The 20,274-nt window shown below is 35.8% G+C and overlaps 4 protein-coding genes and 1 long non-coding RNA gene across 5 annotated transcripts in view; 3 read left to right on the forward strand and 2 right to left on the reverse strand.

Moving 5' to 3' along the window:
* The window catches only part of LOC110994127, a 67,224-nt gene extending 61,748 nt beyond the window's left edge, over positions 1-5,476 (forward strand). The window contains exons 17-21 of the mRNA XM_022260631.2: positions 2,217-2,330; positions 2,746-2,875; positions 3,269-3,367; positions 3,447-3,758; positions 3,837-5,476. Of these exons, the coding sequence (XP_022116323.2) occupies positions 2,217-2,330; positions 2,746-2,875; positions 3,269-3,367; positions 3,447-3,758; positions 3,837-4,044 (863 nt within the window). The 3' untranslated portion in view covers positions 4,045-5,476. The remainder of the gene's footprint in view (positions 1-2,216; positions 2,331-2,745; positions 2,876-3,268; positions 3,368-3,446; positions 3,759-3,836) is intronic.
* Positions 5,477-8,019: 2,543 nt separating this feature from the next.
* Positions 8,020-14,059, forward strand: LOC110994122. The gene is made up of 4 exons (XM_022260627.2): positions 8,020-11,299; positions 11,580-11,819; positions 11,886-12,452; positions 12,740-14,059. The coding sequence occupies exons 1-4, from the start codon at positions 8,929-8,931 to the stop codon at positions 12,952-12,954; spliced, it is 3,393 nt and encodes a 1,130-aa protein (XP_022116319.2). The 5' UTR covers positions 8,020-8,928; the 3' UTR covers positions 12,955-14,059.
* Positions 14,060-14,153: 94 nt separating this feature from the next.
* LOC110994125 (transmembrane protein 234 homolog) lies at positions 14,154-17,498 on the reverse strand. Its single transcript, XM_022260630.2, has 4 exons — positions 17,288-17,498; positions 15,666-15,808; positions 15,208-15,370; positions 14,154-14,384 (listed from the first exon to the last, which is right to left on the reverse strand). Exons 1-4 carry the CDS (start codon positions 17,301-17,303, stop codon positions 14,320-14,322), a joined length of 387 nt encoding a protein of 128 aa, XP_022116322.1. The 5' UTR covers positions 17,304-17,498; the 3' UTR covers positions 14,154-14,319.
* On the reverse strand, positions 15,992-17,276 carry LOC110994124 (three-prime repair exonuclease 1-like). Its single transcript, XM_022260629.2, has one exon. It carries the CDS (start codon positions 17,219-17,221, stop codon positions 16,328-16,330), a length of 894 nt encoding a protein of 297 aa, XP_022116321.1. The 5' UTR covers positions 17,222-17,276; the 3' UTR covers positions 15,992-16,327.
* A 688-nt stretch (positions 17,499-18,186) lies between the features above and the next one.
* LOC123690041 lies at positions 18,187-18,569 on the forward strand. Its single transcript, XR_006750875.1, has 2 exons — positions 18,187-18,284; positions 18,411-18,569. It is a non-coding gene; the product is annotated as an uncharacterized LOC123690041 (long non-coding RNA).
* The last annotated feature ends 1,705 nt before the right edge of the window (positions 18,570-20,274 follow it).

The raw sequence follows: 20,274 nt of genomic DNA on the forward strand, positions 1-20,274 counted from the left end.
ACCTGTCCAACTGAGCAACATCATCGTAGCGTTACGTGTAGAGGCTCTACGATATTTAACAATATTTCATTACTTAATACTAAGTTTAAATAAGTAAAGATATTTTTATTGGATATTTCACTAACCTTTTAATCCGTGATCAAATCACTCGTGCTGTGTATAACCAATACTAATTATTGTAATGGAAACACTCCCCAATATCGGTTCAACATTGCCGGCACTAAACTAAACAAACCCGACCTCATTATGTGTGTTTATCAATAATGCCGGTCGTTAAGGACGGGAATAGCCCCCAATGGGGGTAAGGGCCAAACGCTGAACGTCCATTATTGCTGAGTAACATCTTGAAGTGTTTGTAAAACATATATTTTTGAAGAAAAGTAGGTATAATATATAAGAGAGAGATATTCCTCTCTTGTGTAGGAGAGTATTTGTTTATTTTGGCCCAGAAGTTAAATTTTATGGTCAATACTTTGGCCAAGACAGTCGTATGGGCCACTGGATGTATTTTTGTTCATAATAAAAGACTAGTTTATAACTTTTGTTAAATAAAGCAGGAACATTCATTACAAAATATTGTTTTCAGTGTAGTGTGTTAATAATACTATTCACGTTGATAGCATAAATACATAGCGTCTGAGTCAGACGCTCGGCGAGAAATTGATTTTATTCCCCGTGTTATATTTGCCCACCTATCGCTACCCACGCTATCGGCCTTTTCATTGACGATTTTCTTTGAATATAAGAATTACAGCGTATTTTTCTTCGTTTGGAGTTCAGATCCAGATTTAGTAAAACTAAAGTTTATTTAATAATATCTCGATTGTTTTTTGTTGATTTGCAATGGTTGTTGTTAACAATATTTATAAATATAAGGGCCGCCGTTGTGTTTGACCTGGGTCCCACTTATGCCTTTCTTAAAAGTCTCTGAAGTCTCCTCCTTTTCTTCTTCTTTATTTTCTTAAATATTATATATGAAAAAGAGAGACCTGTATTTAATGTCAAATTCAAAATCTTTTATTTAATTTACATATTAAATGCTTCTAATTTTACATTTACTGCCAGAACTGGCGATAAACTCTCCGCCACTCTTTTTAAATTTGTTTTATAAAATGTTTGTTTTATCTACTTGTATATGTTTAAAAACAAAACCCTAAATATACGATCTCGTCGACCATTGGGACGCTGCGACCATGTCATTACATGGTCGCAGCGTCCCGTATCAGTTGAGCAATGCCTCAATGTGAGCAATGCAGAAGGCCAGGAGGTGAGCGCACAATTGACTCGCCGCATCAGTACCTCGCTAATGTATTAGTCAACCGCTGTCTCGTCAATTGACTTTATTCATGCTCCACATATCTAGTGTACAGATTATAATTGTGTAATTTATATGGAAATTGCTTACAGCTTTCTTACCCTCTCGAGTATTTTATACGATTTGATCTATTTGAAAACAAGTGAAAATTTACACATTAGCCACGGCGATATTTACAAAACTAAATGATTCAACACATAATAACGAAAAGCTTCTAACGTCAAGGCTGACTCCGGCCTAAAATCACACAAACATTTTAATTTACCTACGAGTAAAATATACACACAAAAGTATGTATTTAACTATGTACAAGACCTCAGACCCGTGACCCCTGATCCCGGCGATGCCGCAATGAGATCACATGCTCCCATCAGCCCGGGCCACTTTAATTCATGGGTCAATTAACGGGTTGCCCGAACGAACCGTCTGACATTATTTAATGTCACTTATGGCCTCCACTATATCAGCCACTTAACATGTGAACCCACTGTATTGTTTTGTCTTTACATCGCCTTTGATCAATAGTGCCACAATTTATATTAATGTACACTGTTACTTGCGGGGCATGTATTGGAGGAACACAAGATCGTGCTTAAATGTCATTGAAGGATATTTTAAGAATTGCTGATCAGAGAACACACTCACATGTGATCTTATGTATCAGGCAACATTAAATTGATACGGTATTTTTTTAATGCCTTGTCATTTTTATACTCGTGATCTATAACATAAAAATACAACGGAACGTTTCACCCTCGGTTCCGCACCATCGCTTAGGGTGAGCAGCCGACATATGCCACCTTCCAACGTAGGTTAACATGGCGGCCACAATGTTTTGTTTAATATAATTTGAATTATTCAGTGTACAAGTATTTGAGCAAGACGTTTCTGTTCTTTCCAGGTGTGAGTGCGAATAAAATTGCCAAGCGGACGGAACTGGCGGCGAACAAGGGCGGTCCTTTTGCGGCGGCGTTACGCACGCTCGCGAAAAACGCCGGCCCAGACGCTAAAGATGGTGAGTCGCACGCTTGCAATCCCCCAACCGACCCCCACGAGCAATACTGTAATATGTACACTATTTCAACTTTAACACAGCGTTCTGTGACTATTTATTCGTGTTGTATACAATTAATGTTAATGCGTTCCGCGTTGTGTCTGACGATGACACGTAATTAAGCTTTCTAATTTTACCACCGAGCCGTAAGACTGCGGGTGGGATTTCTCAAATATACCGCCGATTGCAGTATTGCTCGGAGTTTTTACTTTTATTTTGAATACGGTCAAAGGCACTGGTTTTCGTGAACCCCGGTAGTTGTAATGTCGTAACACCGTAAAGACGGTCTTGTATCGAGCGACCTTTACGTCGCCGGGTAAAGTGCTTAAAGAGCCATACGAGAGTCGGGCCTCTGGCTGACCGCGCGAGTGTACAGGAGCGGGCGGCGGACCGACGGCAGGGGACAGGGACGCCGGCAAGGACAAGCCACCTCCGGCTCCGACCAAGCGCGCCTCGCCACACCACCTGCCGGCCTCCGGCTTCCAGCCCTATCGCCCCGACGACAGGTGAGACTCCAACTTCATTTTCATTTTTTTATATAATAGTGTAAACAGTCAGAAGGCTCACCCGATGTTAAATCATTAAGAAGCATTGTAAGCCAAACAGACACTGCCAATTCCTTTAGGCTGGCGAGTGCGTTGCTTACCTTTATAAATTAAGGTAGTAAAGGAACCTAAGTCGAATTGGTTCTGAAATACTTCAGCTGGTTTCACATAGAGGTGGTGCGCAGCAAATGCTGCCTTAAAAGACGCTCATTTATGGAATGACGGGCGACGAGATGACACGAGTGGGATTTCGTATTTCGTCTCACGATGAAAATTATAATATTCTCAGTGTTATATTGTAATTTATTCACATAATTTTATCTGGTAACGTGAAATGAATAAATCCTCCACCAGACTGTCGCATCCCGCGGCTTCGTTCCCTCTGCTGGAGCCGGCCACTTACTCGCCCTACGCGCACCCGGGACTCTACTCCAGCGCCGCTTTGCAATACAGGTATAATTTGCAAATGCTAGACCTTTGTTTACGAATTTATTACGCTTTTTCCGGTATTTTAAAGTCACATTCGGTACAGGCTCGCGGCAGAGGAGCAAATCTACCTGGAGCGCATGTTCAGGGGCGGAATGGGCGTCGGTTGGCTGCCGCCCTATTCCGCCTATCCTCTCCTCGCCCCGCCTCTATCCTTGGTGCATCCGGGACACCCGGGTCACCCCGGTCACCCCGGCCATCCGGGACACCCGGGCCACCCCGCGCATCCGGGTCATCCGGCACATCACCAGCACGCGGCGCACGCGCACGCTCTGCACGACGAGAGGGAGAAGGAGATAGCGCTGCAGAGGGAGAGGGAGAGAGAGCGGGAACGCGAACGGGAGAGGGAAAGGGAGAGGTGAGGATACTCGCAGGCGCGATACGAGCCACTTTAAAATTTAGACGCTTTTGACTTTACCGGCTTCGACGTTTGCAGAGAGCGAGAGCTTCGAGAGAAGGAAGCCCGGGAGAGAGCGCAGAGGGAGAAGGAGTCTCGTCGCGCCGCGGCCCCGCCCCCGCTGCTCTACCGGCCCTTCCGGCCTTACGAGCCCGACCCCGGTGAGCAGCCCACTTCCGCTCCGCAGCCGGTGCAGCCCGCGCCGCAGCCCACCGCCGCATCCGCCACGCAGCCCGCCGCGCTCTGACACACCGCCCGGGGCCCTGAGGGGGGCCGATAGCGTCTCCTTCGCGTCCGCTGAAGCTTCAGTCCCTCCGTGAGCGAGAACTCACGTTCGGTTTCAAATCGATCGAACTTCGCGACCGAAGTCTCGTCGAATCGGTTTGTCTGGTCAGTTGTGATAAAAGAGGAGAGCTGTATCTGTACCTCCACAGAGGTATCGATGTGAATTGTGATAGTCTCAGTCCAGACGGGGCCGGGCCGCACGTTTAGCTTTGCGCCGACCGAATCGCATTCCCCGGGGAGGGCTTCGACGACCGACGGACGAGTCGTCTCAAACTGTTTAGGTGATAACCATGAAGGTACAAAATTTAGTTAGAGATTTAAAAATCTGTTCTTTTCGTGAATTGACCGTTTTATAAATGAGATTCCTTCGACGAAAAGAAATCCTTGAATTTCAAAAGACTTATAAATTATAAACGTTTAACTGTTGAAAATGTTTATAACATCACCGAAGACTTTTACTCTCGCGGTAAACTTCACACTTTACTTTAGATTTAGAGCGATTTAATAGAACGGTAAGGTCGTATTAAAGAAATGTAATATTTGGGCGTTCGTCAACCGAGTCTTCCGATCTCTCTATCCGAAATCCTATCCTCATAACAATTGTTAGCTACCCTTTTTCGTCTCTTTCCATCGTATCTCAAACACGATTCGACAGAAAGAGAAAAACGCCGAACTTTTCTAGTGAGACGCCTGCTTTTAATATTACCTTATCGTTTTACGAGTCGACGAAGCGAAGTTAGCGAACGAAGCGATCTGCCAGGAGCAGCGCGTGCGCGGTCCTGTACTATATTGTATTCCCGTTTACTATATTTTATATTATATAATCATCGCTGTATAATAAATACGTGTTACGATTGTCACGAGCGCCGTCGATCCGCCGTCTCGCCCGTGAATGTATGAATCGGAACAAACTCTTGTGATTGAAAACTATGTACTTATTGTGGACGGACGGAGCGATCTCTGCTCCGTGGAGACGGCGAGAGAAGAGAAAATGTCTATTATGTGTTCGGCTTGCGTTTTCTACCTCGGCGTGTCGCGACGTGTGAAGGCCTACGTTCGAAGTTCTCTCGGCACCCGGCGACGTTCGGTCGTTTGCTAAAGCAGTTGTAATATTTATTCACTAGATGGCGCCGAAACGTGCGGATCCCCGCCCGCGCATCTGTGATACGCCGTGGGCGGTGCGACTCGACCGGTCGTCGCCGAGAGACGATCCTCTTTCTGTATCAATAGATAGACTTTATTATTAATTGTAGCTCGTAATAGGTGTTCAATACTTTTGTTTTCTTTTTGTAAGCGAAGCATTTAGCCATGTAAATATAATATAGATACGATATGGACAATACCTAACAAGTGAAAAAGTATGATTTTATTGAAAATACATTCGGTGAAATTGACGTGTGCGCCGGCGTCGCGGGGTCTCCGCCCTAGCGGAGCTCCCGCGGACCGGCCTGCTTTTATTTTTTGTTTGAACCCTAATCCCTCCCCACCCGCTGAGCTTCTAGTAGTGTAGTGGACATTGTGTGCTAATTCTCATTATGTATTCGAGTGTTGTAACTTTGTATTTACTACTAAAACTATCATTTTTTCTATGACAGTAATATAGAATGCGAAAACTACACATTGGTCAGCAGTTGTGATCGAAAAACATATACAGGGAGAAATACAAAAAATATTTTGACAAAGGGAGCATACTTGGTACTAAGTCATTGTCTTGAATTCATACATCCTATCACGTATAAAAGAAAAAAAATTACAAATGTCTATTCTCAAAGTTAAATGGTAATAAATACAACATTTTATAAACAGTTAAAACATTAGTAGTATTAAGAACGCTTCACAATAATGATAAGAAGGGGCAGCGCTGGAACTCCAATTTATCTTAGAAATGTATATGTCGTCTTTGAGATTTTGATTTGATTTGATTCTTTACAAGAATAAGAAAAATACCACCATTGAGTAGCAAAATCAAACTTGGATCCTGATCACGTCTCAATTTTAAAGCAATATGTGTGTTTTTATCTTATTATTTCTCAAAAAAAATTTCGTAATTTTAATAAATGTTTGCTTCCATTACTACTGGTAAAGAATAAAAGAGTTTTTTGGCAACGACATTGGCAAATCCTGGTTTCCTAACAGCGAAATACTTTTATGATATATCGATGAGAGATAATAATTGAATTTTTGTTTAGCCATCATTTCTCTAATGGCTAATATCTATTAAAAGTATCGAAAGCCGGAACATATTGATTTGTTCGATAATCTCGATACTGACCCAGAAGACAGGAATTATGAATTTCTCTAAAGTAGGTACATAGCCTAGGGTTAGTGCATTTCTAATGCAGTATAATGTTCAGGCCTCACGGGGCTAAGTATAAGACATTTTATAATAAAAATATTGTTAATATTAGTGGCTCATGTGCCATCCACCAATTTTCGATATAAACCCTTAATTGAATGATAGGAGTTATTATTTTTTTACTGATTAGATACCAGTTTCTAGGAAAAAACTGATATAACTATAATATGATACAATCAAATACAACAATGACGTTCAATAAATACTCTTTAAAGATTCTGTCAAATTTCAGACGTTGGTTTGAAATATTTTCAAAATGAAACATCAAAAACTGTTAAAATTGAAACATACCATATACTTTATATTGTTTTCCGTTTTAATATAGAAAAATGCATCCACATGGCAAAGCCAATACCAGCTGATTTTGATCTTCGGCATTTATCTAGAGACCTTAAAGCAGAAGATACCTACTTTGACAAAACACTTAATAATTTTAGTAAAGGCAATGGTAAGGATTTGGTTTTAGGAACCATAGGTGGGTGGATAACGGGTGTTGGAGTTATAAAAGTTGGCAAAACAGCTGCCGTAGGCCTTGGTGGAAGTATATTGTTACTCCATTTTGCTACGGAACTAGGATATTTATGTGTAAACTGGGACAAAGTAAGAGAAGCTATGAGTTATAGTCAAGAGCTGATGGATGCTGTACTGCGGTTCGTGAGGAAAAATAGCTGTTTCTCTGTCGGATTCGTTGGCGGTTTCTTCTTTGGCGTAGGATCAACTTGAGGTGGTATCAATAAATTATGAATTGATGTTTTTTTATAAATTGTATTGTTACTTAATTACTAGCTATCGCTGTAATTGTTAACTTAAACGTAAAGAACTTATACTAAATACTATTTATCGGAAGTATGCGACCTTAACACGATGCACGTACCTACAATCCTTGAGTAGATACTGTTTTTTACATTATTTATATAACGCAAAAACTACTAACGTCTTCATCTAGTATAAAATGAGCCATATTCTAATGTCGTCGAAGTCAAGAGTAGCAGCTGCTACATCTAAATACATCTTTATTAAAATAAGATATATAGTTCGGGCGAAGCTAGGAAAATAATGTAGTCACGTCAACACGGGGAACACAAAACGGCGATGATGACCTATTTTAAATAAAACTAAACCGTTTCTTGTATGATCACAACTTTTGTTTGTACCCTGAAACAGAAATATGATCATGCCTGTATGGATAAACGAGGCCTCGTACCCTCCACCACGTAGAAGTATTTTTAAAAAGGTTACCACTACTTCATACAGCTAATTCTAGTGCATGAACTAAGTATCTTTTGTAGATAATCTACACCAATAAATAATAATAAAAAGTAAAAAGCCGTTTTATTTTTAAGGATAAACTGAAAACTACTTCGATGATTTTTACTATGCCTTCTAAAACAAGGTTATTAAATTTGAAAATCCACAAAGTAACAGCTATTTATGTGCTTTATCAATATACCTATAATCATATTGATTATCTTCATAAGTCCTCGACAGATAAAATCTAATAAAAATGCTTTAAGAAACTTGATAACATCAAGTAATTATATAAATTATTAGATATACCTATATGTTTATATAAACGTTTCTTGATACAATAACGATATCTATTGCAAACCCGAATTAAGTGTTGAGTTGTACCGAATAATCACAATGTTGCGACATTAGCCCTACAGCTGTTAAGACCTAAATATAATTTGCATACAAAAACAGTAATCCGAACCGCAATTGCCATTGGAAGTTACAGAGCACGACGCAGAACTAAACCAAATATTAATAGATCTACTTTAAAATAAGATCAAACTCAATTAAAGTTCCATAAGTAGTTGCGCTAATGCGCAACATGCAAGAAAATGACGTAGTAAGTGAAACAAAGAATTATAATTTAAAATGGAGTTGACAACTGGGTTCAAAAAAAAATACATCGGCGTCAGCGTCAGTTGAAAAATTTAATGAGTATAATATCCATAGTTCGAAATAGCAACAAGACATCCTAGTAGTCAAATTGTTCGAAACAAAATTAGTTTAAGTACGTACATATTGTTAATTAGTATCTTAAAAACATTTTTTAAAAAAGCAATATTTTTATCATAATAGTCTTGTAGACGATTTCAAGAAGAGTCTGTCACACAGAGTAGACAAAATGATAGTTTTATTTTATATTTTATGGCAGATATGCATGTATGTTTAGTTTGCTTAGTAAATGGTCGTTTATTAAGTTGCAATCCTTTTCCATTTATTATTGATAAAACGAAAAATATGACTAGTTTTAACTTAAGTAGCTTACTCATTCCACTCTGGCGTCGCCCAAAATAAATAAACATAAATGTACACAGTTAATGTAAAGGGATAAAGGAGATATGTATTTTTCTTTCAACTTTTCACAAATCATGAACTTATACCCCAATAAATAAAGCGGTAAAGCAACCAAGATAAAAAAATACAAATTTGAAATAATTTCTGGTTACAGCTAGACCCAGTAAACCTGTCCAGCCTGTGATGCCCACAACAGACGACAGAGTACAACAGACAGCGGACTCCATGCCAAATGTATCTGCACCATCCCTAACACCAATGTTATCAACAGCACAATCTGTACCATCGACTATTCCCATAGCTACTATTCAGCCAATGCCTAAATCTTCAGAACCACTGAAACCACCAGATGACATTACATCATTTCCTGAAAAACCGACCTTTGTACCACCCAAATCAATATCCCAATCACCGAAGATATCACCATCATCAATTCCCAACCCGAGTCCAAGTGCCACCACAACTAAACCAGTACAATTAGGCTATCCCAACTATGGTTGCTACATGTACTCAGTGCCAGTATATTCGGCGTTTCAACCAGTTTCATATCCAGTTCTTGTTCAGCCAAATAATAATCAAAGACCAATAACTGATCAAGTGACAGCGACAGAAATTGTATATCCCCAAACGAGAGACGGAACAGTTTCTTCTGAAGGGAAAATGGAAGAAAAGTTCCCGGAAACACTGCCTAACGAAACAACATCTCAAACAGACTTTGAAGAAAATTTTACTCCTAAAGTAATACCTACAAATATAGATACAAATATTCCAGAAGGTATTAAAAGTAAGATAGACAGTGTAAATGACAATTTAAATAGCCCTGGTCCAATCTCAACTCCGATGTTTAAAGATTCAAATAAAAAGCCCATATCCGAAAGGTTTAGTCTAAAAACCAGCATTCCAATCAGTAAGATAGACATGAAGTGTGTTACAAATACTTCAGACAGTTTGCAATCTTCTCAACTAAAGAAACCATTCAATCCAGCTTTCCATACCTCTAAAACAGATGCACCAAAAATCGAAATACAAAGTAATGTGCTAATAAAGGAAAATAAGTTAAAAGATGTTCCAGGTTCGACTAATAGTATAAATACTCTCATAACAGCCGCTGAAGTCATAAGTCAGGCTGAAACTCAATTTCGCAAGCCTGATACGAAAACAGACGTGGAACAAAATAAAGATGCATGTAAAACAAATATGCTACCTCCCAATATCATACCATCTCGCACAATTTTTAATCCGATAAATTTAGACTCAATAACTCCTAAATTTTCAACATCACAAGAGAGAGCAAACGATCAAAAATCAAACCAACTATTACTGATACAAAATAAAAATTCTTCAAATCAAAAGATGCTACTTGCCATACAACAACAACCCCCTCAGGTGCCACTTTCTAGATCTGGAGTCGACCAAAAAAACTTGCAAACTCCTTCACGGCAAATTAGCCAAGCAAAAAAATCTAAAGAAGAATTGGTTAATGAAAATGAAACATCGTCTAAAGTAGTTTCCTTGAAAAGGATGCACCAAGACGACTGTGATGAGAATGATTTTGAAAATCTAATAACCGAAAATCAAATTTATGGAAATAAGATAGTCGTGAAGGAGAAGTCGCAAGGAACGTTACAGGAGCAAGAAATTAAAAATAAAAACAAAGTAGAAAAAGCGGGTCAACCAACTTCAAAAAACCTAGTATTACAGTCTAATTTTGTATATTTAAGCAATGTTCAGTTTCCGGCAAATGTTATGATGATAAAAAATAACGTTAAAGTAAATAATGAAGCCTTAAAACCTTCCGTTAATGAAATCAAACCTAATGCAGATATCAGTACAACTAATAAGAATATCGAATCTGTGGCCAATAGTTCAATTACTAAGGCAACGCAGGAAAATAAAGAGGTTCAAATTCTTGGAACTAACGACTTAAATCTAAAATTACCAAGTACAAACAGTAACACATTCATACAGACACCAAATTCAAAAGTTATAAGGAATTCACAATTAGTTTATCAAGTCCCGATGATAATGGACAGAGATAATCAACACATAATCGGGCGAGATGGAAACAAATTTGTAGAAAGCAAAAACGAAGCCCAAAAAATTGAAAATAACAGACCTAATGATAAAATTTTCATAGCTTGTCAAATGGATTCTAAATTACAACCAAAACTATTAATAACGAATATAAGAGCTAAGTTAAATGCAACAGAAGAAGTAAGCTCACTAGATCTCTATGAAAAAAGAAAGAGATTGAGGAGATTAAAGCATTTAACTAACCGTAATAGTCAAGAACCTAAAAAAAATGTTATACCAGCAGAAGAAGTTGAAAACCACATTATAACACCTGAAAAAATGATAGATGAAATTTATAACGAATTTTATACAAAGAAATCAAATCGAGCCGATATAGAAAGTGGCAGTGAGTATGAAGATGACGATATTATCGATTATGAAAAAGTTATCAAAGATTTTAGTTCAACAACCAAAGACAACTGTAACGAAAAAAAAATATTTCTCGCAAATTTCCGATTAACAACGTTCAAAGATTATAAAGGTGAGGTAATTTTTAATCATTATAAATCATTAATCATTATAATACACGTACAGCACCTGTCTACAGATTTCTGTTTTCTAATAAACTTTTTCTAATGATCAGAATGTTGTGCCTGACACGTGCATTTTTAAGGTATGGCAGTTTTCTCACAATGTTTTCTTTGAGACCAACACCTCCCATCAAATTAGATATCTATGATATGAAAAATACTAAGGTATACTAACAATAACTCTTCTAAATATAAGTAACATATTAATGATTCCTCGCTTTTCATTTTCAGAACGAGAAATGGATCGACAGGAAAGATCTATGAAAAAAGATGCGATTGCATCGGCATATATAACTGCTGGTCGAATAGACTGCCTTACGACAGAAACTAACTGTTGCAAACGCGAAAGAGACGAATCAAATGATCATACAGTCTCAAAATTCTTAGATGAATCCGGTGTGATACAGCAAAGAAAACAAACTTTCCTATCGCGACTGAAGCTTACTCCAGTTACTAAGAATGCAAGAGAGGGTACGACGCAAAAATAGCATCAGTTCAAAAGGCTATATTCGAGACTAAATCTTTATTTGATTTCAGGTTACGAGAAAATATGGCAAGAAGTTTTAAAAGAAAGAAAACGTCGTGAAAAGCCATTAGATAATTCCCAAACGAAACAACGAAGACTTGAAGGTGATAATCTTAATTTAGGCACAAGCGACCAATTAAAACTTATCAATGAAATTAAAAATCAAGTCAACGAAAACCATAATTTAATTAAAAAAAGACTAGACTTTCACACCGAAGCTGGCGATAGCATTAAAATATTGGCTGAGAAAAATTTCTCTGAACTGAATCGACTGTCCAAAATGGCCGATATAAGTGTGAAGATTTTTAGTGGACAAGATACAAGAAAACGCGATTTAACACCAGGCTTTGACAGTGAAAACATTCAAGTAACTAAACCGATAGCTAATTATACACCAATTAAGGTACCAAATATATATAAAACTCGTGTCTCTGAAACCATAACTAGCACCGAGGAAACAAAACCGCAAAAGATGTTAGACGATGGAGAAAAATTCAGAGACGCCAGTTGTCAAGTCTCGAACAACTCTTGGCCCGGTGTGGAAACTTTTATTAAAAGCTATAAAGAGTATGATGCAGGTAAATAAAAATATTAATAATAAATTTTATAGGTAATAATCACATTGTTATCCTATACTCTTTATTCCAAGATTCATTAAAATTTGTTAAGCAGTTAAATTGTGATGGGAAGAATCTATTTATAATTTTCTGTTGTTTATCATATTCCCATTTTACATTACATTAATTCGTAGACATCGTTTATCCACAACGTAACTTATTATGATTTGATTATAAAATTACCAACAAGCATGATATTGTAAAACTTCCGTCAAGGCTTAATTTAATATCGAAAATTCTTTAAATAGCACGCAAGAAAGAAATATTGGATTTAAATCGTAGCAACACAAAACTTCGTGTTGGGAGTGCGTATGTAACTAGGAACGCGTCCCGAGACTCCGACAGGGCGAAGGCACTAGTCGCTGAAAGAAAACATTTGGCAAAAGAGGAGACCGCTGTAAGGAAGTCCATAAAGAAATTGTACAGCGCTTTAGAAACTATAAGAAGTCACATTAAATCTTAATAAGAATTGTAATTGCGTTCATTCATAATTTAGTATTTACCAAAGAGTTAAAACAGTTTATACTATAAATACTTATTGACATAATTAATATAAACACGCAGGTGGAAAAAATCATATCAAGTCATCAGGTTTCAGCATTCAGTTATTAAAATGATACCCTTTTAAGTGTCTACAATTGAAAACTTTAGTATAACAGTGTTTGCAATGCCGTTATAATGAAGTTTTAGACATCCGTAAACAGTAAACCTACAGTAAGTAGGAAACGAGTAACAATATTATTTACAGATATACATTTTTAAGTAAAATTACATTTGAATTATTTATGCTTAGCTTAACACCAATAAGAACAAAAAAGGAATTCTTTCCATATTTCAATGCAAATTGTCATAAATAATAGGAGAAATATATCTTCTTAAAATATATTTTTGCACTGTAGAACTATCATATAATAAGAATAATCTTATCTAAAAATCAATGATTGCGCTACACGTATGCTATGCATATGCATGGGCCATGGGCGAATCGTAAGTTCGTGGGGCTCTGGGCTATTACGGGGGACTTCCCCGTACTTCCACGCGAATAAATATTTCTTTTTTTTTAATGGTATATATTATTTTTTAGACAAAATATCATCGATGCTTTTCAGTGAGGACTGGGGCCCTATGTATCCACGGGGTCCAAAAAGCCCTGAGGTAGATCCGCTCCTAAGCATTTGACACTAATTCAGCCTCAAATAATATTGAGTATTTTGTTCTCATCACATCTTTTTAAATAAACGTGACTTAAAATATTTCGTACAAATAAAACCCAAATTTTATGTTAAATCTTTCTTATATTTTTCGATCAAGTAATTGTTTAATTTTTTATTATAGAAATAAAACAGACGGTGTTAATATTAATTTTAGATTTAAATGTTGATTGTGAATAATTGTATTATTCTATAAAAGTGAACAGGTTAGATAAAAGTAGTTAAACTACTCAAAGTAAGGATATTTTATTGTTCAAGAAACAGAATTAATTTTCTTTATGTGTGGTATTATCATGGATTTTATATTTACGATATAATACTTTCAATATAATTATGGAAAATATATATTCTCATGTTATTTGTTTACCTTTAACATATATTTATCATTTGTATAAAATACTTTTTAAGTAAATTACTACAATAGAAATAAAGAACTTTGTCATACAAATTGTGTATTACTTATATCACATAACATCACAGAATAAGTCACCTTTTTTCTATGGGCCACCTGATTAAGATATTGCTTAAAATAAAACTTCTACATCGGATATTTTAGTTGCTTCCAATGTCAGAAACAGTTTTATACCTTCAACTCAATATGGTATAGAATTAATTAACTAATCATTGTCCATACAACAGAGGAATGTCCCACCGACGACCAGCGCCACGCCGAGAATGGCTCCTGGAAACAAAAACGTAATATTGTTTCATAGACAGACTATTCAGACCTCATTATCTTATTTACAGATTTGGAGACCAGCGTTGATATAGAACACGGGTTATCCTAAGGCTCGGTCGATTTTGATAACATGTCCAGAATCTCCTCAAATCTAAATAAACTCTCGCAACGATGAAAAAAAACACGGGCACCCAATGAAATTTAGGTTCTGAGGACGATTTCAGTTAAGTAAATGAAATGTAACTGTCTGACGTATTCTGAATACTTAAAATCGTGTAAATGAATACGCATGAAATTAATTTTGTCAATTTTTGATGAATTATTTAAACCACGACCAAACAATAAGATAATGGTCGACAGTAAAAGATTTTTTTACTTTTTTGAATTTAATAAAGTTACAAATGTAAAACCCTAATAACGAGTGTTACCTCGATGTTTATATTTATTCAATAACGTTTTGACGCTCCCACTCTTCTGGAATGACCCTTTTTGCTTCTTTCTTGTATTCATTATAGTATAGAAAAAATGTACGGTGCCCCTATTTTATGCAAAAGTATATAATATTTATCTTTATGAGACATAATCGAGCTCAATAGATTTATAAGATAGATCATAGAGTTCAAACTAGTTGAAGAAAATAACGCAACGAACAACATCTGTTCCGAATAAAAATACGTAAACTGTAAAAATCTATTTAAAATGTACAAATGGAATTGAAAAATATCTAAGATACTGTTATTAACTTTAATATGTACTATAAAATCATGAAATTTCGAATTAATATTATGTATTGGATATAAAACAAATAACACTTTAGTTGCCTTACGAGAATCAAGCGGTTCTTCAGACCCAATAGCAGCGGCAGTAATAGCAGTGAAGGCGAAAGCGAGGCTGTTCGCCGCCGGAACCGCTGTTGAGAGGGGCAATCGCTGTACAGCCATTAAGTAGACCAAGGAACCCGCTTGGTTTATCAGCCATGGTAGAACATACTAACAAAAAATAGTATGTATTACCTTAAAGGAGTGACAAATTTAAGTAACTAATTGGAATATCATCTTGAAGACTCTTTACTACCTTTGTTAGTGATTATTTTACTTTAAGTACTGAGATAGATAGAATAGAAGTACAAAGAAAGATGACAAGTTTTATGTTTGGTTAATATAAAGGCAACTTTTCTGTAACTCTCATACTATTTCACATAGGCAATTTAAACACATGGTCAACCATTCAATGAAATCATCTTGTTACAAGTGGCCCATGATATATACACTAGCATTAACTTACCTTCCAGTTACTTAGCAGGAACACCACTTCAGCATACAGCTGGCCCACCTTACTCTTAGCCTGCACCAAGCGAAGACCTTTGGTTCCCTGACGAATGAAAGGGTTTGTGCATCCCCATAGCACCCCCGTCAGAAATAAAAGACCTGAAAACCATAATCAACTGATTCTTTGATTCTAACTTTACAAGTTATATCATAAGTTCCATAACTTGTACAATTTCTATTCTCATCTATACTGGCTTATATAATTTTTGTGTGATATTCAATAATCAACAATATGACTCAAGTTTATAAATGAGTATGTAATAAAGATAAAAGAACACAGAATAAAAATATGTATAATTTTATTATTTTTTTTACAATAAGTTAAGATGTAGTTATGCAAATACTTATCACAATTTGTCTTAGAGTCCTTCCTTAATTGATACTACAACGCATGTTATTATTACATTCCTTTATATAAATCAAACTTAAAAATTGTAAAATAGTTAAAAACTATACATCTAAAATATAAAAATTAAATAATAACTTTTTAATTACTAAATTATCACAAATTGTTGCATACAAAAATATAAATTTATAAGCATTTAAAATATAATACTTGAAATTACAAATTGTTAAAAACTTTACTAGTAAAAATCTTATATTTAAATTTGATAATTATTAGTATCCTAATGGAACACCAGGTGTCATTGGTTTTATTATTGAGAAGGGAACACAGTTTTTATCCACCCACTCACAAAAATGTTTTCCCAATACTACAGCACATTCCAAAGCCATTATACAGTCATTCTCAGCACGATGGGCTTCCACATCCTGACGATTTAAGAGTCTTTCATGTATATTTTTTAACTTATACTTTTCTCTTGGCTGATTTCCTTTACTCCATGGAAACCTACGTTTAGCCTTAAGTATGTTACTTCTTGAAATTTCTTTAGTTAAATTTTGTTTAACTGGAGTTGATTCATTTATGGCTTTCATCCACAATGTGTTTTCTGAATGTAATATACTTTCACCCAATGTATATGTTGATAAGCTGTCTACTTCAGTAACATCACTTATGGATGAGGTACCCATAACAGGCATTTTTAAGTTTCTATTATTCTCTTTCTGTAGAATATCATAAAATCCATGATAACAGTCTGCACATAGTAAATCTTCAGCTAACATCTTGCCAAGTATATCTATGTGACGCTTGAGAATCGGAAAATCAAAACCAAGTCCATTTTGGGCAATAAGACACACTGGTTTAGAAAGCATATTAAGAAAGGTGTTTAATATGTTGAAAACATTCTGTTCAAACGCCGGCTCGTGTTCTAGTAACTCATTGGACAGACCAGTGATTTCTGTTGCTTCAGGCTGAATCATCCGCAGTGGGTTTAGACAAAGTGTAACCTTATGTTGAACGCGAGGTACATTTCCTTGTTTAGTATCAAGGAAATCGTTACGTTTTACGGCAATTAAACTAATTTCGGTAATACGAGTTTTACCAATTTCTTGTGAAGGGAGCCCCGTGGTCTCAAGATCTAGAAACACGTAGGTCGCAACACGAGACATGATACGGAGTAATTAGAATATCCGATTTTTGATATAATATTGAAAAAACTAAAATGATAAGCTTACCCAAGCCATTCAACATCGCTTATCAATTATTATAACATTCAAATCCTCAGAATACTTCGATGATCATAATATTATTATATATTTCTTATTCATTACTAACTATTAATTTTAAAATAAATATTTTTTACAGAAATAAAGCAAAACAAATTAAGATTTAGGTACATGTAATTACTCATTATGCACACAGCACAGATGAAACAGTGTTGTGTTGCAGTGTTGCCCGAAAAAAAGTTGGGGTACTATGGTATAGCGCGAGAATTTAAAAGGGTATGTAAGTATACAATTTTAAGGAATAATTTAATGTAGATAAATAAAACAAGGGATGTGCATGTGTAACAATTTTATTAAAGTACAGTAATACACCGGACTTACGCGATAGGTGGGACTGAGCGCTATCCGCGTAAGTCGAATTCGCGTAAGTCGGGGTGTAACAATTTTATTAAATTTGTACACTAATTAAATTAATAATATCAATATCACAAATCAAGCGTCAATATAGCACAGTAAGTCTGTATCTCGTTAATGTTGATATCACAAGTCACAACACAAAAGCGTCAATTTTGCCTTGGAGTCTCTTCTTAATTGATGATTATACAGTAAAATTTGCATTTTTGCAGTAGCTTGCTTTGCAAGCTCAGTAGTATCCTTTCGGCAAGAATTATTTACGTTATGCAAACACTGAACTTTTGTAAATGAATCGGGCGATAGAAAAGAAACAGCAAAACCATTTTGAGATTTTCACTTCACAAGTCACAACTTCTTTATTTTACACAGTATTACTATTACAGAAAATCCTGAAGTCACTTGAAAAAAAATGGTAAAAAAAGTTATTTTTATATGAGTTCACCCAGTGAAGCTTAATATCTATTATTATAATAAAATAATATGTCTACAGATACTGATGTTATTAACATTAATGACAAGAAAAAAAAACATCAAAAGTTTGCTAATGTTGAAAAATTTTACCTAATAATATGGCAGATATTTATTCAATCAGGTAATATTGATCTTTATATAGCTGATTTCTTGTGCTAATAGCCTTTGTATCCGGCTAATAAATATATTATTTTAAAAAATATATATAGCTGATTGCTTCTGTTGTAGAGCGCTTTTTCATTTTCAGATATTGTGTTGGCATTAGCTGATACGGAGTTATCGGATAACGGACCTGTGGCCTACGCTGTAAGCGTGTCCTATCTCCGGCGAATGCTGGTGATATCGTAGGATTTCTGTACAACTCAAGAGCAATAACAAGACCAAATTATAAACAAAAAAACCGTTACTAAGGCTCTTATCTATTTTTATCATTTTGTATAATGACCAAATTATAGATATAAAATAGCGATAAGATATGTACTTAACATAATTTGTTTTTAACACGTCATGTTATTAATCCTTAAAGACGGATACTATTTACCATTATTTCAGCCGCTAAGGATATTGTATACAAGGAAAGGCAAGGCTTAAGAATCGTGGTTTTGTAATGAAATCTATATCACCTCAAAGTCCAAAATTCCGCAACTGAACGATTTTTTTAAAGCAGTTTTTCCCACGCACATAGTGATGTAATCTTTTAATAAAAGAGCGTACCAATTTATAAAAGGCCGGCAACGCACTTGCGAAGCTTCTGGCAATGTGTGTCCATCGGCGGTGGTATCTAGTAAGCCTCCTGCTCGTATATCTCTTGGGGCTTAGTAGGTATGCCTGAACATAGAAAGTCGAAAACTAAATTTGTCTAAAAATGAAAGTTCGTGTCGACAAATTATCATTCAAATTTAGTTTGGTAAGGTGAGTGGGGGGAAGATTGACGGTTTTCTGATGAGATGAACCGAGTTGTTTTTGAACCTCTTTTAGAACAAATAATATTAACCTGTTATAATTTATGCCTTTGATTAGTTTAGTTAGATTTGGGACACGAGACAGACTCTATAGGCTTGTTAGTCTGAGTCTGGTAGATTGAATTAATGTCAAAGAAAAAAAATACTGCATAAATAAAAAATAAATAAACAATTATAATTGCATAGGTTGATAAAAAATGCTATGCTTTATCGCGGCAGTCCCCGAGTGCCACACGTTTCTTTTTTATATATCAATCTTCCCCAAATCTCAGTTGTTTTAAGCCATTCCCGAATCCCGATGTTATTTACTTAATTCCTCTCCATTTAATTGCAAAACTGAAATTTTATATTAAGTAATAATTTAGATAGATAAGATTCAAATATTTATGTTTTACTTATCATTGCATATTCCGTAATGACCCTATACGGAAGAAGGTACGTAGCCAATTTATTTCTGAATTTTTATGACACTTGGGATTTGGGAACTGAGTAGGTAAGATCGAAACTTTTGTATACAGTAAAACCCGCTTTAGACGATTTTTCAGGGACCCCACCAAAAACGCGTCTTAAGCGAGAAAGCGGGATAGGGAAAATAAACGTACTACGTACATATATATGTATTACATTATTTGGAATAATGACTTATTTTGGTTTGAGAGAAAGTTTTTGATGCATTAGCAATTGAAACATTTTCAACATAATGCAAATTTTTTATCCGCGTTAAAAATGTCCCAACGTTCATAATTTTGCAACAATTCGGGAAGTGTTGCCATCCATGTTTCAACATGTTGTTGTTCCACTGTCTCCGATTCCCCACTGATTTGACGGTACACAATGCTTTTTAAAGCGATCTATCCAGCCTATCTTACGCGCTTTCTCGCATATTATGGGCCCACGCCCCACTTATGTGCAGTTTTACAGCTCGTGCTTGACGAAGGCATTCCACTAAAACTTTTTTCAATTTATCGAGCTTCCTACCTTTTGTTTTTTTCTCTGCACACCTCCCAGTCTGTATTTTTCTTGAATTTCTTCTCTTTTCTTTAAAATGGTACGTAACGTCGAAACTGGTAAGTGAAGCTCAGCACATAACTGAGTTTGATTTGTTGTTTGTGACTTTTTATCGAAAACTTTCAATATCTAAATTTTTTG

Source organism: Pieris rapae, chromosome 20 (genome assembly GCF_905147795.1).
Source record: "Pieris rapae chromosome 20, ilPieRapa1.1, whole genome shotgun sequence".
Taxonomy (NCBI): domain Eukaryota; kingdom Metazoa; phylum Arthropoda; class Insecta; order Lepidoptera; family Pieridae; genus Pieris; species Pieris rapae.

Bases quoted from the DNA above. Each gene is read 5' to 3' on its own strand.
- LOC110994122 (XM_022260627.2), top strand. From the start codon at position 8,929: ATGCCCACAACAGACGACAGAGTACAACAGACAGCGGACTCCATGCCA. The intron at 11,820-11,885 runs GTACGACGCAAA...ATTTGATTTCAG, and splicing joins TACTAAGAATGCAAGAGAGG to GTTACGAGAAAATATGGCAA. The intron at 12,453-12,739 runs GTAAATAAAAAT...TTCTTTAAATAG, and splicing joins CTATAAAGAGTATGATGCAG to CACGCAAGAAAGAAATATTG.
- LOC110994124 (XM_022260629.2), bottom strand. From the start codon at position 17,221: ATGTCTCGTGTTGCGACCTACGTGTTTCTAGATCTTGAGACCACGGGG.
- LOC110994125 (XM_022260630.2), bottom strand. The intron at 15,371-15,665 runs GTAAGTTAATGC...ATTTTTTGTTAG, and splicing joins TCCTGCTAAGTAACTGGAAG to TATGTTCTACCATGGCTGAT. The intron at 14,385-15,207 runs GTAAGGCAACTA...TTTTGTTTCCAG, and splicing joins TGAAGAACCGCTTGATTCTC to GAGCCATTCTCGGCGTGGCG.